Source organism: Acromyrmex echinatior, chromosome 9, assembly GCF_024713525.1.
Source record: "Acromyrmex echinatior isolate Ae372 chromosome 9, ASM2471352v2, whole genome shotgun sequence".
Classification (NCBI taxonomy): Eukaryota; Metazoa; Arthropoda; class Insecta; order Hymenoptera; family Formicidae; genus Acromyrmex; species Acromyrmex echinatior.
In genome coordinates this window covers 685,842-697,751 of record NC_141860.1, presented here as the reverse complement: position 1 = coordinate 697,751, position 11,910 = coordinate 685,842, and the positions used below count along the sequence as shown (strand labels likewise).

At 29.6% G+C, this 11,910-nt stretch overlaps 1 protein-coding gene across 6 annotated transcripts in view; it reads left to right on the top strand.

Annotated features, from left to right (window-relative positions):
* The window catches only part of LOC105151146 (uncharacterized), a 54,132-nt gene extending 45,562 nt beyond the window's left edge, over window positions 1-8,570 (top strand). For all 6 annotated transcript variants that reach the window (XR_015546252.1, XR_015546251.1, XR_846799.2 and 3 more), the window contains one exon: window positions 5,400-8,570. Coding sequence is in view for 1 of the 6 variants with exons in the window: in XM_011064691.2 (XP_011062993.2) it covers window positions 5,400-5,464 (65 nt within the window). In the remaining 5 variants the exon portion in view is untranslated. The remainder of the gene's footprint in view (window positions 1-5,399) is intronic.
* Window positions 8,571-11,910: the final 3,340 nt, after the last annotated feature.

Sequence of the window (11,910 nt, the reverse complement as noted above, 5' to 3'; positions counted from 1 at the left end):
AATCTTGGAAGACAAACTCCTCGACTTTGACATACATTGTCAGGGACATATATGACCCTGAACAACTTTACTTTGAGAATTAGATAGCGATCTCTTATAGCTTCTGAGATATTAGTTAAAGTATTATAAAACATGACTCTCTGCTTTAAAAACACAAATTATTTTCTTACATAATTTTTGCTTTATTTTAAAGCAGAGAAATTATGTTTTAAAGCAAACTTTCCACGCGATACGAGGCGCACTCCATCTCCTTCTCTCCCTAGAGGCGACTTTCTAGGCAGGAGAGATATAATGTAGATTTCGCTTCGCATGGAAAGTCGTACGCTTTTAGGTAAGAGAAGAGATGAGGTAAACTTCGTTTCGCGTGGAAAGTACTCCTATAAACGGTTCGCCCCATGTCTCCCCTCCCTGTCAAAAGTCATGTCCCACTTCATTCTACTCAAAGTGGAAAAATACGAGGTGTGGCTTAAATAACGAGACTGACGCTGCTACAGAAGAAGTATGCATGCGCCAAACGCCAGCGACCGACAGCTGTTTAGCGTGAAACCTTCTCTTTCGAATGCAGTACCTCTCGCTTCTGTAAACAAATCCGTATAGCCGTAGCCTTCTTTCGCATTAGAGTTGTTTTTTTGTTTCGCCGGAAAAATGATAAGTGTAACAATAGAGCAACGAATTGTTGTGAAATTTCACGTGAAACTTGGAAAAACCGCTATTGAAACTTATAATTTATTGAAAGAAGTGTATGACCATGAATGTTTATCGCGTGCACGTGTTTTTGAGTGGTTTAAGCGTTTCCAAGACGGCCGAGAAGACGTTGAAGATGATTCACGCCCGGGTCGCCCTTCCACAAAAACGGATGACAATATCGAAACAATCGGTAATCTGGTTCGATTCGTCGGTTAAGTATTCGTGCGATTGGTGAAACTGTAGGAATTGATAAAGAATGTGTACGGCAAATTTTACATAACAATTTTAACATGAAAAAAGTGTGTGCCAAAATAGTACCTAAAATTTTTACGTTTGAACAACAAGAAGCTCGCAAAAATCGTTGTACTGACACTTTGAATGCCATTGAAAATGACTCTTACTAATGAAACTTATTGGAAAGGATAATAACATGTGACGAATCGTGGTTTTTTACTTATGATCTCGAAACGAAGCGCCAATCCATGCACTAGAAGAGTCCAACTTCACCGAGAGCCAAAAAAGCTCGAATGAGCAAATCAAAATTCAAAGCAATGATGATTTTTTCGATATTCATGGGATTGTGTACCTTCACTGGGTTCCTGAAGGTCAAACTATTAATCAACATTACTACCTTCACGTTCTTGCTGAACTTCGTGAAAGAATAAGGAAAAAACGACCCGAATTGTGGAAAAACAAGTCATGAGTTCTCCACCAAGACAATGCGCCGGCTCCGCATTGTCTGTCAAGAGGTTTCTAGCCAAGTACAGCATCCCAGTGTTAGACCATCCGTCTTATTCGCCGGATCTTGCGACTTCTATCTGTTTCCTAAGGTGAAATCTGCATTAAAAGAAACAAGATTTGAGTCCGTTGAAGCTGTGAAAGAGAAAGCGGCACGCGTCCTGAAGCAGCTGACAGAAGAAGACTTTCAGCACTGTTTCAAACAATGGAAGATTCGCATGGAGCGTTGTAAGGATAGAGGAGGGGTGTATATTGAAGGTGATAATAAGTAAATATGTATGAAATCAAAATAAAATGTTTTACAGCGTCAGTCTCGTTATTTAATAGCCACACCTCGTAATTATCAACTTTAATTGTTAATAACATTTAACGAGTAACGAGCAACATTAAAACCTGTTGGAGATTACTCAATTTCATGACCTTGATAATATATATCAAGGTTCAAATCATCATAGTTGTAAAATTTGTAAAGAATTGTTGAAGCTTTTATTAATTAAGACTGGGTTGTTTTATCTTTCGGTAAACTTCAGCTTACTGTCTTACTCTTTTATTCTCTTATGCTATTTTTCTTTTACTCTTTTGTAATAATTTATCAAGTAGATAAATTATTACATAGTTTATCCGAAGATGGAACAACCGGTCCTTAAATATATTAGATCAAATTACCGAGAGGTTTAGCGGATCTGAAATATTATTCGTCACTTTTGAGTTTCTTTTTTTTGCATGCGAACTACTAACAAACAATTTGCGATGGAGTATTTTAAAGTGTGCGTGTACACTCATCTGTTGACAATCGATACTGAAACGTTTTATTTATGTACATACATGACGATTTGTAAATATTCACTGTTAAAAATTTCATGAAATTTAATATACTTTTAAGTTATACAATTTGAACTTAATTTCATAACATTACATTAAATTTAATGTATTTATGACTGAAAAGTATATTTGTGCATGTACATGAAGTTTAATATATTTTTCATGAATAATTATGAAATTTAATGCTTTTAATACTTTTCATAAAATTTTACACATTTAAGTAACTACTATAACTTAATTTTCAGTTAAATTATTTATTACTTTTAATTTCATAATTACGAGTTTTATTTACATGTAAAAAAAGCATTTCTAATAGTGTAAGTCTACGCACGAAATGTTCGTAGATTTAATTTTAAGGACAGATTTTTTAATGAATTTAATTTTAAAGTTATCTTCCTTCAAAACTATTTTTCCTTTCAGCAGGGTTTTATTGAAAGAAATCATTTCCTAGACTTCTCGATTTTTTAAATTAGGTACGTTTGTATAATTACGTCTCAAATATAATACTCTGATACTCTCTCACAGAAAAATTCATTTGAGATTAATAGATAGATTAATTATCTGATCTGCTATCAAAATTTGCTACAGTAAGATATAAAGCTTGTGTTAGACTATACATTGAAGATTGAGGATTACGAATTGGAGATTAGAGTTCAACTAATTAGAACAAATTGAAATAATCTAATTGAACACATTTTAATCATCAATTCGCAATCCTCCATCTTTAATGTATAATCTGATATAAGTTTTATATCTTCACTGTATCATGAATTTTTAATCTCAAGTTTTATACGGACTTATATCACTTTACATATGATACTTAATACAATCGCAGTATTATAATTAATCGCGCTTAACTGTTTATCGAATTCTAGTAAACTCAAATAGAATGTAAATTATAGGACATACTTGTATATCGAAAGAATCATATATATTTATTTATTTCATTGTATATTATTTTTATTTTGTAGAGAAAGGTTTTACTATTATTTGGCAATAATCTAACGGATATGCCAGAAATTTACAGTTTATTGTTAGATAGCATAACTGATCCATTTGAACTTGAAAAGAACTCATTTTCTTGACTTCTTTATGAATTGGCATAATTTGTTCGAAATGAACTTAAAAGGAATTCCTTTCCGACAATTAAACTTCAGTAAAAGTACTTCTTATATAATTGAATTGAAATTATCTTTAATGAAGGATTCTAGTTTAGAGAGATAAAAAAAAATTGATTTTTTTAAATTGTATTTTTTGCAAGTATTTGAGTTGTAGAATAAGTACATAAAAGGATTTTTTGTGAATTGCAAAGGTTACAAAAATATAGTGCTTAGAATGTAGGTGGCTTTGTAATGAGCGTGCTTAGAAGCAGGTAATAAAGCATTGTATATTTCGGAAAAGATCAACGGGCATAGTTCAGAGATGAAAGAGTGACTCTGTAGGATATGTATGAGAAGGAGGAAGGTGCTCTTTATGGCTCTATATGGAATAGCAAATTGATTTTAAGTAATATTATTCGAGTATTATCTCTACGTAATCAGTAAAACTTTAATCGCATTTTTCTCGAAACAGCATTTTCTTAATTGGTGACCATGATTTCTCGAAACTATTTGACTAATCGCGCATAAATTTTGCGCACATCTTTAGCGCATATAGTTCTCCGAATCGCAATAAAGTCAAAATTTAATTTTATTTATTAGGTGTATAAATAAGTTTTAAAGCGTTTTTTGTGTAACATTGTGTAATAATTAAAACTTAAAATTCAAATATTTTCGCGCTCTTTTGATATGTAGTGGCGCTTAAATGTTATTAAATGTTATTAAATGTTAAATTAGTGGTGCCGTACTATTAAAAAACATAATTGACTTCACAAAATTGGAAACTTAACCTCAAAATTAAATGGTTTTAAAATGGCGAGCGACAAGCATTATTCGACACTGCATTCGATACGAATTTCATCAAGGAAAAAGCGCTGTTAAAGCATGTGAATCAATTTGTTCTGTTCTTGGAGTTAATATTGTATCCAAAAGTACGTGTGAGTTTTGATTTAGGCGATTTAAAGAGGATGATTTTGATGTTAGCGATAGAGAACGTAGTGGTGCTCCTCAGAAGGTTACAAACAATGAATTGTAAGCATTACTCGATCAAAACTCATGTCAAACACAAAACGAATTTGCACAGCAACTTGGAGTAACTCAATAAGATATTTCAATTCGTTTACGGCAGATGGGAAAGATTCTGAAGGAAGGAAAGTGGGTGCCGTATGCATTAAGTGAAAAAAACAAAAATGATCGTCTTGAGAAGTGTTTGAATCTGTACAATAAACAGCATAGAAAATCTTTCTTGTGAAAAATCGTGACTGGTGATGAAAAGTGGATTTTTTACGATAATCCTAAAAAGAGAAAACATTATGTGGATCCAGGACAACCCATTACATCAACGCCAAAACGCAACATCCACAACAGCAAAGTTATGCTCTGGTGGGACATGAAGGGTGTACTACATTATGGACTGCTCCATCTGAATGAAACGGTTAACAGTGATCACTACAGTCAACAATTGATCCGTTTAAATCAAGAAATCGAACGAAATCGTCCATTGACTGGCAAAGGAAAACGTCCTGTGAAATTGCCTCATGACAACGCTAGGCCTCATGTTGGTAAACCTGTAAAGGAAACGTTGCTAGCTCTTAGTTGGGAAGTTCTGCCGCACCCGGCGTATAGCCCAGACATAGCCCCTTCTGATTATCATTTATTCCGGTCAATGCCTTGTCCGGTGTACACTTTCGAGCATTTGAAGAAGTGCGAAAATAGGTGGATAATTTTATCGCATCGAAAGACGAAACCTTCTTCGCTTCTGGAATTCGCAAACTGCGAAAGATGGCTAAAGGTCATAGATAATGATGGAGATTATTTTGATAATTAAGTGTTTTCGTTTCTAAATAAATAAATATTAAATTTCATTAAAAACGGTTTAAAACTTATTTGCACACCTAATATTTTAAAGATGCATTTTAAAAATGAAAAAATTCGAAAAAATCGGGAAGTAGTTTTCAAAATGACGCCATTTTTTTTCTTTCTAATATTTTTGTTATGGGTCAAACGATAGCCAAACTCATATGCTTTAAGAATCTCTTTGATTTTTTGTTTCAGACGAGCAGAACAATCGCAATCATGATCACCGTGTAGCGCCTTATTTTTGTCATGATGTTACATAAACTTATTTTTGTCATGATATTATATAAGGCTTACTTATTGGAAAATTACAATGAAAAATCCTAAAAGATATTTGAAATATGTAGGAAAAATCTTGATTTGAATAAATCTTACGAATTTTTCAGAAAAAATTTGTGAAAATAACCTAAAAATCAAACTTCTAGATCTTCCTTCCTTCAAAAAATTTCTCCTTTTTCTATTCGTAATGTGTTCGAAAAAAATTCATTTTTAGTTTGGTTACAATGTACTTGTACAAAATTATTCTCGCTACAAGTCATGATCTGCTGCCATTAGAATTGTACCGTGCTTGAGTGCTACGAGCGTAATAGAAATTAGTTTTTGCAATAGTGTTGCTTTGCAAAACTTTTGTATATATACACACACAAAAAATATACATACAAAATACAGGATGTTCAACGTAATTATGATCACAATTTTTTTGATGATTTGACAAAAATTATTTTGGATAAAAGTTAATCAATTTTTAATCAGCTATAAATTGCAATATTAAAAATTTTTAAATATTAAGAAATATAAATTAATAAAAATGTGTGTTGTGGCAAAAAAATATGATAATCAAAGAAACATATTAGGTGTTGGAATTAATTCGTAGCGTTTTTAATGAAAGAATGTTATTTATTTCACATGAGCATTAAAAAATACATTAATGAAAGTACTTCCCATCACTTGTAAAACGCTACGAATTAATTCCAACACCTAATATAATATATATGTTTTTAACAACTGATATATTTTAAAATATTTTCTTTGTTAAAACATTTTTGTCACAAAATATATTTTAATTAGGGTAAAGAATACAGTGATTGATCATTGCTATGAATTCTACGTATTAAAATCCAAGTCAAATTAACACCTAATTTCACAACATAGTATAATAATTATGTTGTTACTTTATTAACTTAGTGTATGGATACTTTCCGGTGGAAAAGAGTTAACGGGCAGACGTGTGCACAATAGAGAATGCAATTGAGTAATAATTAAATAAGTGCTACTAAGAGAAGCAGTGAGAAAATAAATGAACGGGAAAGAGGATGGGAAGGTGGAAGAACGCGAGAAAAAGGAGAGAAGAGAGAAAGAAAAATAAGGGTATAAAAACATTACCTAAATAACACATAATTATCACAATGACACCAAATTGACGTAAACTTTGAGTTACGTTGAACATGTTACGCTTGACGTAACATTTCTACCAAAAGGACTTTTGGTAGAAAAATTTAACTGGTTAATTATGTTATTTTGACATCATTTTGATAACATAATGACCTCCAATAAAAAAATTTTTAGAAATCTCCAAAAAAATCTGCAAAAAAAAAGAAAAAAAGAAGGAAATCCATCAATAACACAATGTTACATGTAACGTGCATGAAATATCAGCAAAATAAAGTAATATAACACACTGTGTTATATTATTTTGTTTTGCTGACATTTCATGTTACATATAACATTGTGTTTATTAGGAATATTTGTTTTAAATAATAATTATACACAATATATAAAGAAAATTGTTGTTCAATGAAACATTTTATAATTAAATATTATATATTTATGTGCCATGAGAAAACAAAACATTAATAATTACAAAAAATATGAAGTCTATAAAATGTTAAATTTTAGATTAAAGATATTGTTTATTTATCGTATATAAAGTTATTCTCTCATTGTAGTCGAAAATGTAGAATTATTATAATAGTAAATGTTAAAAAAGTTTCTGATTGTAGCCTAAATTGTAGATTTAAATTATAGATATAATTAACCTTCAATACACTTTTTTAAAACTTTATGATGATTTTTCATATAAAAATAATCATGCATGCATGCATACTATGAGTAAATGTATAACGTTACGCATAAATATAAACACCGCATTTAGCCACAATATAACTTTTAATAAAAATCTGCGTAAACAATATTAATAGTTAAACATATTCTTTGAAATAACTTTATTTGATCACAGTTCAAAAAAATTAAGAAAATTAAAGTTATAATTACTTCACTTCAACTAAAAATTTTAATAATAAGGATTAAATAATTTTTAATAGATGATCTAGTTTGGTTTAGGACAAGTGAATAAAAAACTTAATATAAAGGAAATAAAGATAATATCAAAAAACAGTCTCATAAATAAATCATACTTCTATTGAAATCTCTGAGCAGAATGTTTAACTATCTCTTTAAAAATTTCATTGCTTCTGGTAATTTACAGTTTCTCCAAATTTTTTTAATACAGCGCCTGAAAGGATGTAAATTTATTTTGTAAGAAAAATTTTTATCTTATCGCTATAACATAATTTATATGTCAATTTTTATTCACATTCATAAATGAGTAAGCTCAAAAGAAATTTTGATATCCCAAGTTTTTTTTCAGTTAATGCATCCAGCAAGATTATTCGAAATAATCTTGGATAAAATAGAGCGAATAGCAACATTTATGTTAGTGGTAACTGCCATGCGACTCGTAAGATAATTAGCCTATGTATAATTAAAAAATACAGATACGAGTATATATTGTATATACATATATGTATACAAATATATATAAATTTATAGATAGATAATTTCAGATTTATCATTCAGATTTATCATACACACAATACATGAAAAGTTAGCAGCTGATTTATAAAGAAAATCTTCCATCTGGTCAAATACTTCAAGAGTTTTAAGGGGAAGCATATTTTCTGGACAGGTAAAATAACTTTTCTGAGAACGGTTATAACTTTTATGGGCAATTCTATCTAGAGTAATATTTGATTTATCTATTTTAGAACTCAATTCAATAATTTCCAGTATAGTTTTTATCATATTGTTTGATAAGAAATACATACTGATTCGACTAGATTTCTTATCTACAAACAAGATGGAGATTATTTTTTGGAACTACGAAATAACTGCATATTTTCTAATATACTTTGATACATACTCGTACTTTTAGACGTTGAGGCATTATTGTCATTATTCAGTTGTGATTCAGTTCTGTTCATTTTCGTATTAACAACATACAGAGTTGCTGCAATAAATTTACTTTGTTAAAGCGATTGCCAAAAAATTCATATTTTCAAGAATATGTAACTATTCCCAAAAAATTAAAAAGACTTACACTTTAAAAGAGAACGTTGTAATGATTCCTTGCCTACATTGTAATCTATAACATAGTTAATATAATTAATAGCATGTTAATATATATATATATATATAGAGGAAACTATGAAATAGTTTTTGAATTCTGATCAAAGTGATTTCCAATTGGAAATTCATTCTGGAAGATCATTGTCTAATTAAGAAATAAAGAAAATAGAGTGTGTTATGCAATCTATTATATATCATCGCTAACACACTCAACATACACCATACAACCAATAATATCGTGTAATGGAAAATTGCTATCACTTTTATTTATTGTATTCAAAGAAACTAATAACATATTTGGACCAAGAGTACAAGAAACCTTATTTATACCAATAAATGTTATTGTAAAAACATCTAAAATGACTTCAGATAATTAAATAAATTTCCTTTCACAACAGATTTTCAGATACTGTTTTACTATTAAAAAGTAAATATAAATTTGCATAAACGAAATAATATAATGAAATTATAATCTCTGTGTCATTTCTATAATATATTTTATATTTTATTTAAGAATCTCATAACAGTCGTAAAATAATTAATTATTTAACATTTATATTTCTTACATATCATTTTAAAATGTGATTAGAAGAAGCTTATTTTCCAAATTGGTTCTAATAGCGTTCTTTTTGTCGATTCATGGACTGGACATTGTCCCAATATTATTTAATTTCCTGCAGGAAAACATATTACTACTATGATTATACCGAAAGGCACAGAAAAAATACAACTATTAGATGTTTACGAATTTAGAATTTGAAAAAATTTTGCTAAAAGATTTTTAGATATTGTTTTACTATTGGAAAGTAATATAAATTTATATATGAAAGAAATAATATATAATAATAAAATTACAATCTCTAATACAGGGTGGGCCATCTATTGGTACGTTTTTAAAAATGCGATCAAATGAGCATACATTGATATTTTTTATTAATTTTTTTTTTGTTGTGAAGCTAAAAGTATCCGCGTCAAGAATGAAAAACGATTTCGTTCATGTGGCTCCCTCTACTGGCCTTACAGTATGCCATTCGGTCACCCCAATTATTAATGACATTTTGGACTACCTCGGCGCCAATTTCACTCAAAACAGTCGTAATATAATGTCATCCACTAACATCCCTTTCTCACGAACTTTCCTCACCAATTTGCGTATAGCTCCTTCGGTGGGTGCTCTATCACGACCCATATTTCTTTTCAAAATTCGTACAGTTTCGGCGACACAGCACTGACTTTGAAAATAAGTTTTTAAAATTTCAAAACGCTCTTCAAGAGAAAACATGTTGTTTCGTGCCGCGGACGGTATGACTAATAAACTGTCAAAATTTCGGGTCTGTAGCTCGTTCGGTGTTGCCATACGACGAAATTCAAAAACGTACCAATAGATGGCCCACCCTGTACATAATCGTCATCTCCGCGATATTACAACTTATTTCAATATTCGTAGTTTAAAAGTTATACAAACCAAAGACCAGAAGAAATTGAAAATCCAGTAGAATTTAGTTTCGATAAAAGTTCAACAACATGTGATATCGAAGATTGCAATATAATATAGCTGCAGTAAGATGTTCATGGTGCAAGAAGTCATTATGTTTAAAACATTTTTTCATCGAGTATCATTATTGTAATGAATATGAGTAAACGATATAAAATATAAATTTATTGTATATAAACATTTAGAAAGTATTTCATTATCAAGTACGTTTAAAAATTATTACATAAATGACAAGTAAATAAGATGTTTACAGTTATTCCTATCTATTCCAAGAAACTTATCTTTTCTTTGAAAAATATATCACGACTCTTACGTGATAGATGATTTAGAAGATTATTTCTTATATCTCATTACATATGACAATTCAGATGCGAGATTTTCTAATAATTTAAATATACTTTATATATATACTAAATATAGTTATTAAATATATATTTTTTCTAACAATTCAATGTATTTTTGGGTGAACTTTCGAAAACGTCCAACGCCCGATTATCATGAAATTTAGTAGAAATACTCTAAATGACGTTAAATGAATGTTCTTAAATGGATTTTCACAGACAAAAAGGTTTAATGTTAAAAATATTTAAGTAAAGTTATATAACCTAATGCATTACCGTTATATAGCTCACTGTAATAGGGCGTGAAGCAATTTCCATTACCCTCCCTCCTCCCTGCTTCAGGAGCGCACGACTCTCATCTTTGACTCTCAACTTCGACTCTCACCCTTCCCCCCTCTCCTCTTGCTTCAAGGGGCGCACGACTCTCACCCCCCTTTCTCCTGCAAAGGGATGCACGACTTTCACCCTTCTTTCCCCCTGCTTCAGGCTCTATTACACGGCCTATTACAGCGAGTTATGTAACGGTAATTTAGATGATATTTATTTTACTTAAACATTTTTGATATTAAATCTTTTTGTCGGTGAAAATCCATTAAGAGCATTTATTTTATGTCATTTGAAATATTTCTGTCAAATCTCATGATAATCGGACGTTTTCGGAAGTTTATTTATATTTTTAAATGCAACAATTTTTTAAAAATTTATTTTTTAAATTCAATCTTATACAATAATTTTATTATAAAAGAATGAATTTGGAATAAAATTATTTTTAATTTTTATTCATAGAAGAAATTAATGGGTCAATTCTAAGCAAATCGTAAGACTCGTAACTTATTCTTGTAGAACTCATAAGAACTTATAATCTGAGTATTTTAATTTTATGCGTACATATCGTAAGACGTAAAATTATTCGTAAATATTTACGATTTCTTGTAAATCTTATGACTAGTAAAAAGCTGTTTGTAAAAATATTGTATAAAGGTATAAACACTCCAAAATTCTTATAAATCTTACGAGATTTTTTGTTATGAACCTTACAATTTTGTTTAGAATTTAGGCATAAATGTCAAAGAAATAATAACAGAGTTAATATCTATATATATATATATATATGTGTGTGTTAAAAATATTATATATTTAGAAAATCTAAATACATATACATACACATATATATATTAGGTGTTGGAATTAATTCGTAGCGTTTTACAAGTGATGGGAAGTACTTTCATTAATGTATTTTTTAATGCTCATGTGAAATAAATAACATTCTTTCATTAAAAACGCTACGAATTAATTCCAACACCTAATATATATATATTATATATATATTATATACAAAATTTAAATATATGGTATATATAATAAAGCATACAGAACTATATAAATTTTAATTAATATATCTTTCCAAGTTTTCATATATTTTACTGTTCTGACAATAATTACTTTTACGCATGGATTATGTATACAC